General features: G+C 47.2%; 1 protein-coding gene and 1 long non-coding RNA gene across 2 annotated transcripts in view; both read left to right on the top strand.

Moving 5' to 3' along the window:
- Positions 1-8247, top strand: part of LOC117537727 (B-cell receptor CD22-like) — a 38908-nt gene extending 30661 nt beyond the window's left edge. The window contains exons 9-11 of the mRNA XM_034203052.1: positions 7311-7580; positions 7869-8129; positions 8177-8247. Of these exons, the coding sequence (XP_034058943.1) occupies positions 7311-7580; positions 7869-8129; positions 8177-8247 (602 nt within the window). The remainder of the gene's footprint in view (positions 1-7310; positions 7581-7868; positions 8130-8176) is intronic.
- Positions 8248-8795: 548 nt separating this feature from the next.
- On the top strand, positions 8796-9532 carry LOC117537730. Its single transcript, XR_004567762.1, has 3 exons — positions 8796-9020; positions 9119-9167; positions 9408-9532. It is a non-coding gene; the product is annotated as an uncharacterized LOC117537730 (long non-coding RNA).
- The last annotated feature ends 2544 nt before the right edge of the window (positions 9533-12076 follow it).

Raw genomic sequence — 12076 nt, 5'->3', positions numbered from 1 at the left:
CGCTTCCCTGGATTTCCTTGCTCTCACTGAGACCTGGATTACTCCATCCAACACATCCACCCCAGCAGCTCTCTCCACAGCATATTCCTTCTCCCATACACCCAGACCCACTGGCAGAGGAGGTGTCACTGGTCTCCTGCTCTCTCCCAAATGGAGCTTTTCCCTCTTCAAGCTACCTAACTTCACTCCTTCCACCTTTGAATTCCATGCCGTCACAGTAACCCATCCTATAGAATTAACCATTGTTGTTCTCTACTGTCCACCAGGCGCCTTGGGAGACTTCTTGGAGGAGTTAGATAATCTCCTCTCACACATCCCTGCAACTGGCCCTCCCGCTGTACTTCTCGGAGACTTCAACCTCCAGACAGGGAAGATAGCTGAACTAACATCTCTGTTAACCGCCTTTGCTTTCTCACTGTCTCCGTCCCCACCAACTCATAAAGCTGGCAATGTCCTTGATCTCATATTCTCAAGGAACTGCACTACTTCTAACCTCACTGTAGACCCGCTTCACACATCCGATCACTTCTTCATTTCATTCTCTCTAACCATTTCCAAACTTAACAAACTCATCTCTTCTCATCCTGCACCTGTCCGCCGCAACCTTCGTTCCCTCTCCCCCTCTACCTTTGCCTCATCGGTGCTCTCAGCCCTCCCTTCCTCTGACTCGTTCCAACTCCTGCCTCCAAACTCTGCTGCAGAAACTCTCCTCTCTACTCTCTCATCCTCTCTGGACTCTCTCTGTTCTCTCTCATCTCTGCAGGCTCGTAAGTCCCCTCCTGCTCCCTGGCTGAATGACGCACTGCGTGCTAATAGAACCATCCTTCGGGCAGCAGAGCGGAAACGGTGGAAATCCAAACACCATGACGACCTCCTAACCTATCAGGCTATCCTCTCCTCTTTCTCTGCTTCCATCTCTCAGGCAAAAAGCACTTTCTTTCAAGATAAGATCCAATCTTCCTATTCCAATCCCAAAAAACTATTTTCCATCTTTTCCACCCTCTTGGACCAACCTTAAGCCCCTTCCCCCTCCTCCCTTCTGTCAAGCGACTTTGTTAACCACTTTGAAAAAAAGGTTGATGATATTCGCTCTTCTTTTTCTGACTCACCTTTACTCACCGCTGGGTCGCCAGACCCTCCTTTCACCCACACACTAACCTCCTTCTCCCTTCTATCTCCAAGTGGGATTCTTACCCTCATTACCTCTGCCCGCCCTACCACCTGTCCTCTGGACCCTATCCCCTCAAACCTCCTTCAGACTATCGCTCCTGATATTCTACCGTTTCTCACTCATTTCATCAACACTTCTCTAAATTCTGGTCACTTTCCAAACAGTCTCAAGGAGGCAAGAGTAAACCCTCTCCTAAAAAAACCCACTCTCAACCCGTCTGATGTTATAAACTACAGGCCTGTCTCTCTCCTCCCGTTCTTGTCTAAAACACTTGAACGTGCTGTCTTTAAACAACTCTCCTGTTATCTCCATCAGAACAACCTTCTGGATCCGCACCAGTCTGGTTTCAGGGCAGGTCACTCCACAGAAACTGCCCTCCTTGCTGTCACTGAGGACCTGCACACGGCTAAAGCAGCCTCCCTCTCCTCTGTCATCATCCTTTTGGACCTGTCTGCTGCATTCAACACAGTGAATCATCAGATCCTCCTTCGCACTCTCCAAGAACTTGGAGTTTCAGGCTCTGCACTTTCCCTCCTCACCTCATACCTCAAAGACCGCACCTACAGGGTCACTTGGAGAGGGTCCGAGTCCGACCCTTGTCAATTAACTACAGGGGTCCCTCAGGCCTCTGTTCTTGGTCCCCTCCTCTTCTCCTTGTACACAAACTCGCTCGGATCAGTCATTAGCCTGCATGGTTTTTCATATCCCCGCTCAGAGACCCAGGTCGTCGCACGCATCTCTGCTTGTCTAGCTGACATCTCTCAGTGGATGTCTGCTCACCACCTCAAGCTCAACCTTGACAAGACTGAACTGCTTTTCCTTCCGGGAAAAGATTGTCTCATTCTTGACCAACATTGGCACCTCTATTGTTTCCCCGACACAGACTGCAAGGAATCTGGGTGTGACCCTAGATAACAAACTGTCCTTCACTGCAAACATAGCTGCTACAACCCGCTTCTGCAGATACACTCTTTACGACATCCGGAGAATACGTCCCCAGCTGACCCAGAAAGCTACGCAGGTTCTGGTCCAGACTCTTATCATCTCACGCCTAGACTACTGCAACTCCCTCCTGGCTGGTGTACCTGCATGTGACATCCGACCTCTGCAGCTCATCCAGAATGCAGCTGCTCGTCTGGTCTTCAACCTTCCTAAATTGTCCCACACCACGCCACTCCTCCGCTCCCTTCACTGGCTTCCAGTAACTGCTAGAATCCACTTCAAAACAATGGTACTTGCGTACCATGCTGCGAATGGATCTGGCCCTTCCTACATCCAGGACATGGTTAAACCGTACAGCACGTGCACTCTGCTCTGCATCAGCCAAACGGCTCGCTGCACCCGCACTGTGAGGGGGACCCAAGTTCCCATCAGCAAAAACACGTGGGTTTGCTATCCTGGCTCCAAAATGGTGGAATGAGCTCCCCACTGCTCCTGTCGAGGAGTCGTTTTTTGGAACTCGTCTGGCTTTTGGAGGTCCACGGAGCCTTCAGGCGGCTTCTAAGAGAAGGAGTCGCAAGTCCAGGCTAGCAGCCCGAGCCCCAAGAGCCATGATTCCGGTCCCAGTTCTGGCACCAGCGGCCATGGTTCCGGCCCCAGCAACCATGGTTCCAGCCCCAGTACTGGGCCCAGCAGCAATGGTTCCGGCTACAGAACCAGTCCCCACAGCCATGGTCCCTGCTACAGAACCGGCCCACACAGCCATGGTCCCAGCCCCAGTCCTGGCCCCAGTCCTGGCCCCAGCAGCCATGGCTCCGGCCCCAGCAGCCATGGTTTCGGCTTCAGTACAGTCCCCAGTAGCCATGGTCCTAACTCCACTTTCGGCTCCAGGACTGGCTCTCCGGCCAACGCCAGCTCCCCGTGTCCTGTCGGCGTATCGGCCGACTCCAGCACCTCGTCTCCCGTTGGCTCTCCAGCCGACGCCAGTTCCCCGAGTCCTGTCGGCGTATCGGCCGACTCCAGCTCCTCGTCTCCTGTTGGCTCTCCAGCCGACGCCAGCTCCCCGTGTCCTGTCGTCGTACCGACCGACACAAGTCCCCTCTCAAGTTCCCTCTCAAGTTCCCTCTCAAGTTCCCTCTCAAGTTCCCTCTCAAGTCCCCTCTCAGGTCCCCTGTCTAGTCTCTCCTCAAGTCCCCTCTCAAGTCCCCTCTCAGGTCCCCTCTCGAGTCTCTTCTCGAGTCCCCTCTCAAGTCTCCTCTCAAGTTCCTACGCCAGCTCCCCGTGTCCTGTCGTCGTACCGACCGACACAAGTCCCCTCTCAAGTCCCCTCTCAAGTTCCCTCTCAAGTTCCCTCTCAAGTTCCCTCTCAAGTTCCCTCTCAAGTCCCCTCTCAGGTCCCCTGTCGAGTCTCTCCTCACCTCTCGAGTCTCCTCTCGAGTTCCCTCTCGAGTCACCTGTCAAGTCTCCTCTCGAGTTCCCTCTCGAGCCACCTCTCTGTTTCCCCCTCGAGTTCCCTCTCGAGTCCCGTCTCAAGTCACCTCTCGAGTCCCCTCTCAAGTCCCCTCTCGAGTCTCCTCTCAAGTCCCCTCTCGAGTCTCCTCTTGAGTTCCCTCTCAAGTCCCTACCCAATGTCCTGGTCCGTTGGAGGTTCCGCTGGGGGTCCTGCCAACCCTGTTTCCTGTGCCGTTGGAGGCCCCGCCATCTACTCCTCTGCCGGGGGTCCTGCAAACCCTATGTCCTGCGAACCCTATGTCCTGTGCCGTTGGAGGTTCCGCTGGGGGTCCTGCCAACTCTATGTCCTGTCCCGTTGGGGGTCCCGCCGACTACTCTTCTGCCGTGGGTCCTGCCAATCCTGTGTCCTGTCCCGTTGGGGGTCCCGCCGACTACTCTTCTGACGGGGGTTCTGCCAATCCTGTGTCCTGTCCCGTTGGGGGTCCCGCCGACTACTCTTCTGACGGGGGTCCTGCCAACCCTATATCCTGTGCCGTTGGAGGTCCCGCCGACTACTCTCCTGCTGGGGGTCCTGCCAACCCTGTGTCCTGTTCCGTTGGGGGTCCCGCCGACGACTCTTCTGCCGGGGGTCCTGCCAACCCTATGTCCTGTTCCGTTGGAGGACCCGCTGAGAGTCCTGCCAATCCCATGTCTTGTTCCGTTGGAGGTCCCGCCGTTACCTGTCTCACCGGGGGTCCTGCCAACTCCTGGTCCTCTTCTGTGGGGGATCCTGCTGAAGCCTGTCCCACCGGCTCTGGTTCCTGTCCGGCCGACACCAGGTCCTGCCCAGCCTCCGGAGCTGTCCCGTCAGCGCCTTCCTGCCCGGCCCCCCTCGAGCCGCGGTCTTCGCCTTCGAGCCCGGCCCCCTGAGTGCCGCGGTCTTCGCCCTCGAGCCCGGCCCCCTGAGTTCGCCCGCTGTGGCCTTCGCCCCTCCATGGACTCTGCCTTGCCCCCGGGCCATCAGCCCGAGAACCCCTCCGTGGACTCAGCCTTGCACCCGGGCCGTCCGCCCGAGACCCCCTCCATGGTCTCTGCCTTGCCCCCGGGCCGTCCGCCCGAGACCCCCTCCATGGTCTCTGCCTTTCCCCCGGGCCTTCCGCCCGGGATCCCTTCCGGGTCCTCCGCTGTGCTCCTGGGTTGTCAGCCCAAACCCGTCCTCCTGACCCCCTCCACCCACCCTGGAGGCCCTAGTTTTGTGTCCCTCCTCCGGTCCCCCTCCACCCACCCTGGAGGCCCTAGTTTAGCCTTGAAATAAAGGAGTTTTTTATCACTTTAATCTGCATTCGGGTCCTGCTTCCTACACACACCGTAACACTTATATGATTCTGTTTTCTTCAAGTTTGTATTTTGTTGGTCGAATGTACTTATTGTAAGTCGCTTTGGATAAAAGCGTCAGCTAAATGCAATGTAATGTAATGTATTATACTCTTATAAGATGTATGTAGATAGTATAATAAATGTGCAGAATATGACAGTTGGACAGGTGGAGGTATAGACACATATTGATAGATGTCTTAAAATGCACTGTTGAGGAACCTGTGACACAAGTTTTTCATCTCCAACCTTGTCAGGTATTGAACAATCAATAAATAAAGAACACGGAATTATTAAATATAAAACACAGAATTTGTGTGATTATACTAAATGATTTACAAATAAACACCACTGCATATTTACAACTGTTACACATGCTGATGTAACGCAAATGTTTCCAACTTGGGATCAATAAAGTATATCTTATCTTAAGATGATCGATGGCTACTGCCATATTTGCAAAATTTGCCTCTGAACCTTGACAAGTGCATGTTTCAGGCTTATCAATTGATGTAATGTAATGTTATCAATTGACAACAGGAGGGGTCACAGACATAAGACCAGCTGTTAAATAAAGCTCTTCTGACCTTAGCTGGCATGTGGGTATATATATTAATGCTGCCCATTATTGGCACAAGCAATTTTCACCCATTTATTAATTATATGTTTTACATTTTAGTGTTTCCTATCCCCTAAACGTCCAGGGATGTACACAGTTGAATACTGGCAACTTCTTATTATGGGAAATACGAAAACGTCTTTTAAAACTACAATTCCCAGTAGAGACGTGCCATAGATAGAGAACATGTTGCGAAACACAATAGCTAGCATGTGTAGTTCTGGGTACGGGGTGGGGTAGGGGGGGACGGGGTGGACCCGTTCAAATCCAGTTTTGGACAGTCTACCGTGGTTCCATCCCATTTCAAGTGCTGTTCGACGCTCGGCGTAACCCTCGGAGCACACTCAAACATCCAATCACAGAGCTTGAGGACTATCACAGGGTTTGTACTTCCGGGTGTAATATTCTCTAAAGCAAATGAGCAGCTCCGACCCTCGGTCATGACGGACTCCAACTTGTGTTTATTAATCAAACAAATAAATAAACACAAAGATAATTATGTGTTATTGTTGAGTAAATGGAGAATTACACAGGGGAAAATAACGTAGATCTATGCCACACTTTTAGATGCGTATTTTGTTAAACTAATAAGTTTGCGCTGTGGACCAACACTATAAATTGACGGGGAAGAGTGTAGCAATAAAGATAACACCATTAAACAGTTACACAACATAACATCGATACCAGCATCCCTAGCAACCACCTTGGTAACAATTAAAACGTTGGATGGACACAATTTCCTGAAGTAATCTTCGTAATAACTAGCAAACTAATCATGTACATCCACTGCACACATAATCTGAAATAACAACTCATATTTCTCGCATCAAATGACATCAAAACGCATTTGAATGGCCAAACTAACTTTAAAATAGGTTTTCCAACGAGAATAAAACGAATGTTGGCCATGTTTTTTTTTTCTGCAGGGAGAAATGTGAAGATCACGTGACATAGACGCCAGCCATTGGAATGAATGGTGAAAAAAAACGTAGGGATTTTACAATTTCAGAGGCGTTTTTGTAGAAATACTACATCCTACGTTGTGGATCAACGTAGTTATTACACGTTTTTTTGTGAGACTGGGTTGGTAGATGATTGTAAAGGAATATTTTAGTCTTGTTAAAGTATATAGAGTTTAGTGACTTGTCCTCGGGAATCTGTTTAATGGTTAAAGTGTATTCCTGCCTGTAATGTGATCCATAGCTTCTCAGGAAGACACAGGTCAAGAGGTCATCTGATGTCTTGTGGGGGGAGAAGCTTGGCTCATGTGGGTTTGCAATACAACGAGTCTTTGTCTCGACATCTGGCATGCATTAAAGGAAAACCCGCGTGTTTTAGGGCCCTCCTCTTCTTACATATAGATGGGTTCTTGGCGCTTTTGTCTTGAGAGTTGGCTGGTATTTTACATGAGAACTGTAGTATACTGTGATCTCTCCGGCCGTTTGTCTCTCAATAAATATCAGTGTATTGACAGGCGAATCCAGTTTCCCTCATTTGATGATTGGCTCAACATTGCTGCAAAGAAGTTTTTACTTCACAATGATGAAAATGCTGTTTTGTTTATAGGCTCCCAGATTAGCACGTATTTTCAGGTAATTAAAACCAGTAGTTATACAGAAAAATAAATATAAATGCGTATACTTATTTTCCTTCAGCTCTATAACTGTCAAAAGAACACTTCCAAATTCCAGATGCTCCCACACAGATAACTATTTCTCATTAAATACACCATGATGTATTTTAACTCAATTGTATTGTCTATTGTATTTCCTCTAGATGCTCCAAAGCCTCCCTCTGTGTCAGTGAGTCCCTCTGCTGAGATAAAGGAGGGCAGTTCAGTGACTCTGACCTGTAGCAGTGATGCTAACCCAGCAGCTAACTACACCTGGTACAAGGAGGATCAAAATGCACACCTTTCTTCTTTCAATGAAGGACCACGTCTTGTCCTCATCTCCATCCAGTCCTCTGACCCCGGACAGTATTACTGTATGGCTGAGAACAAGCTGGGGGTGAAGACATCTAACAGCATATCCATTGATGTGAAATGTGAGTGAAACATTGTTTTAAAGCTTTGATCTGTCCAGTCTTTGCTGGAGAAGATTGCACTGATCTTTACTACTTTCTTCAGCTCTATCGCTTCTCATTCACAGTCTGCTGTGTTTCTCTGAGTAGCTTCAGGTGATTTTAAGATACTAAACCGTTTTTTTAAAGGACATTTATTGACAATAATTTCCCAAAAACCTATCAATTTATCCAAAATGCAACATCTGCGAATGCCATGTAAATATTTAAAACCTCCTGATGTGAATGACCCGGGTCTCTCTGAATCTCCAGATGCTCCAAAGCTTCCATCTGTGTCAGTGAGTCCCTCTGCTGAGAGAGAGGAGGGCAGTTCAGTGACTCTGACCTGTAGCAGTGATGCTAACCCAGCAGCTAACTACACCTGGTACAAGGAGGATGAAGACTCTCCAAAAGCTTCAGGACAGATCTTCACCATCACTGACTTCAGAGCAAAACACAGTGGGAGTTATTCCTGTGGAGCCCAGAACAAGTTAGGACGTAGCAACTCCACCTTTCATCTGAGTGTTGGAACAGGTAAGTTCTCTACATTCACCAGAACTGATTCACTTTGTAATCTGAAGCAACCCAAGCATATTCAAAATGTCAGTGTTCAGGGAGGAACCTCCATGGTGTCAGAGGTGGATCACACTGACAATGTGATTTATCAATCTATAGTTGAGGCCCTGACACACCAGGCCGAAATCGTCCGTTTTCGTTTGTCGGACGACGAAGCGTCCCCTCCCTGTCGCCCAAACTTAATTTGGTGTGTCCCGCACCGTCGGCCGTGACACGCCTTATTTGGCCTTCCATGGCCGACGCACGGCCGATTCAACATGTTGAATCGGCCGTGCGTCGGCCACAGGCAGTCGGAAAGAGAAATCACTCTGATTGGCTGTTCAGCTAGCGAATCAGTGCATGAGAAGCGAAACGGTTGCTTGAGAATGTCTTCCACAAGCAACACTCCAATGGCTGATAGCTCCAGTACCGCACGAAACATGTTTTCGATGGACGAGAGTGAAAATGGAACGCACACGCTATTTGTTGTTTGTTTAAATCACGCAGTCTGTTCTTCTTCTCTGTCTTCCAGTTGTTGCCTCTTTTGAATGACGAATACACACTACCGCCGCATGCTGGTAAGGAGAATTATTGCCACTCACGCATGCGCAGTTCGTACGTGCTACTTGGCCGTCGGCTAAAGTCTTTGCGGTGTGTTCCAGTGCGACTGTTGGCCAAGAAGCAGGAGACACAACAGTCGTGTTCTGTCGGGACGTGTTCTTTGGTGTCAGTTTGGTGTGTCAGGGCCTTTAGAAGTATCACATATGTGTTCATCTTTCTAGGGAGTTAACCAATGATAGTGAATATCATCAGGATGACTCTGGGGGTCTTGATGCTTATTCCTGTGTTTCTCCTGAGTCTGTGGACGAGGTACAACCATATCAGTTCATCACTTCACACATCCTTCTAACATCTTTTAGTTTACAATTAGGAAATAAAATCTGTATTTGTTGTTGCCCTTAATCCAGGAAGAAGAAAGCTCTGCGCTCCACCACTGAAGCACCTGAAGAGATAGAGGTGAGAGAGAGCGGACCTATTGACAACACTTCCCCTTCGTCAAAGCTATACTGTGGCTCATAAATGCAATGAGAAGACAACTTGTGATCAAAGACAACGTCCTGAGTTGAAACCAGTAATGAATTTAGCCAATAAATAATTGGGGTCAACTTTAAAATATGAAAAATGTTTTATAAATTCTTAAAGTATATGCAGGTTTCATGAATGAGGGTCTGATGTTGTCTTCTCTCTCTTCATCAGTTGGACTCTATCCCTGAGTATGAGAACGACTCACACACTGCAGCACAGACAGAAGACACAGAGGAGCAGGGAGACATGGTGTGAAGTCCACTCAGGTTAGAGCCTCCTGCATCAGATCAAACAGGCCCACTCCACATTTAGAGTCACAGTTCCAGCTGTAACTTTACACAAAGTCTCTCTGATTCTCTGCAGATGCTCTCCTGATAGAAACAAAGAAGAAGGACATTGAAATGTCCCTGAGGAGAGCGAGGTTGTGCAGGATGTGTGCGAAGTGGATATATTCACGTTCAACTCTTAGAGCTTTTATAGTCAGTGTTCAGCAGCAGCAGCAGATAGGAGTCAGCAGCTTGTAGGTTTAGAGAATGAGCTGCTGGAAGCTTAAAGTGAATCATGTCGAGGTGTCGAACATGATTCATCGTTAAGACCAGCCTCAGGTGCTCTATATTACTGCTTCAACTATGTGTACATGCTTATGTGTTACATGCAGACTGCAGAGTTGTTGATATTACAGAAGTCTAGTCAAATTGTTTTTTTTAATTCCACATAATAAATAACTTTTAAGAGTCCTCGTCAGTGTCTTGGTTAATAGCTGTCCTGGCTGACAGAGACAATCAAGTCTATTTAAAACAGAGAGCCAGAAAACATCACCTTTCACTCCATGTACAGTTTAGATGTTCACACCATGAAACATAAGCTCACTAGTAGAATACCTTGTTAGATGTTACTGTGTAAGATTACAATCAGAATAAATCAACAGCAAGCTCTTCAACAAGTGAAGGACCATCGGACGAGTGTTTGGAAAAGATCACCTTCAAAGATCTCTAGATTTCAGGTTTTCTGTTTCACTTAGCGGTATATCATGTTTCATTATTAGCTAGCAATACAAACACAACATCTAATAAGTGTTGCTTTTGTTTATCTCCCATAGTGTCCCCATGTGGTGATGTGTCACTAGGAAGGAAAGGAGCCACAGTGTTCATAAGGATCTGGGATGTTTCTGATATGAAGATCCACAGACAGAGTCTTCAACTGAGAATCAATTTAAATTATTTGCATTTGGAAAAATGCTGATAGTCATATTTTAAAAACCACCCTCCCTTTCTCTTCCATCACCCCAACGCTTTATCCCTCAATCCTTCATCCCCATAACCATTCATCCTTTCATCCCTTCACCTTTCATTCCTTAATGTGTCCTTTTCCTTCACTCCTCTATTCATACACATACAGTTTATCTTTCTGTCTCCCCTCATCTATTTCAAATGATATGTACTTTCTGGGCGCGTCTTCATTCAGACCAGACAGAAAAACGCTTGGGACTAAATTCCCATACACTGAGAGAGCAAGCACTCTCCTGGCTGGCTCTCTTAAATGTACATTCATTACATTGTTTTAGCTTAACTTAACTGTAATATGTTCTTTCTACATTTCAAACCTCAGTTACTCTAATATCTGTTGAAATATTACAAAATGGTTTCATTATCAGAGGTCAACTTCTTCGGTATTCTATTCTGGACTTACATCTCTCACAGTAGCCCCTTGGCCACTGCTTCTGTGTTACCTGTTATAATTCAATCAATATTTAGAAACATGTCAACATTCATCAAACAGTATCTTAGCCCCAGATATGGAGCAAGTTAATTCTAAAACTATCATTCAATACTCAGTTTGAACATCTGGGTTGGGGCGGAAGGTTTCTTTCAATCCCTATAAGAAAAATGTAAATTGTGAATTTTACAACCATGTTGACATTATACATGATACACACTCACCCCTTTTTACACATTAACTCATGTGTAAGAAAATCCTGTAATGTGGAGTATAATGTGGAATAGAGTTTGTCAAAAAAGATCTGGAAATGATTGAGCCCTGAGACCTCCTTGACCACATCCCCAACTGCCAGCTCTAGACGATGATTGGAGCAGTGCCACACAAACAGGCTTGGGAATTTACTACACAACTGGGTAGCAACGCCTGTTCTCTTCCCTAGCATGACTGAAGCCCCATCACATGCAAAAGAAACGAAACACTGACCTAAAAAGTCCTCGTTAAAATCTCTTCCAAGACACTCCATTAACGCCTTTGTGATGTCATCAGCCGTTGTTCCATCCAACTCGATCAGCTCCCAAAAAAACGGTTTCGGGCTCAGCATTAGCTGATGCTGAGCGTAGACACACAACAAGCACCGTTTTACCACTAATAGTGGTAGATTCATCGACCAAAACACAGAGTTTTCTTTGGTTTTCTGTAATGTCTTTTGCCATTTTTTTCTTCAGCTCATGAGCTATGTGGTCGATGATTTCGCCACAGGTTTTATTGGAGTGCAAAACCCTGCCCACGTTCAGCCCATTCAGTTTCTGTACATTCAAATCAATTGGCATGTCTGTGAATGGCCGGCTATGTTTGCCAATTTTATATGCCGTTCGAAAAACTCTGATAGTGGTGTCTAATTCAGATTTATGCATAGACTGCACTTGATGTTGAATAGTTTCACGTGAAGCAGATGTAAGGATGGCAGCAGCTTTTACATGGGCTTGTGATTCTTTATGTTCTTTGATTTTTTTTCTCAGGCTAGCTTGTTGTTTGCCCTTGTCAACACCGAAATGAGACACTGCACACTCACCCCATTCAGTTGACAGTTTCAGTCCTTGTCCAGTGTGTATTCCCAAAGA

This window comes from Gymnodraco acuticeps, unplaced genomic scaffold (genome assembly GCF_902827175.1).
Source record: "Gymnodraco acuticeps unplaced genomic scaffold, fGymAcu1.1, whole genome shotgun sequence".
NCBI classification, from domain to species: Eukaryota; Metazoa; Chordata; class Actinopteri; order Perciformes; family Bathydraconidae; genus Gymnodraco; species Gymnodraco acuticeps.
Note: the sequence above shows the minus strand (reverse complement) of the source record. Positions and strands in the feature narration are given on the sequence as shown.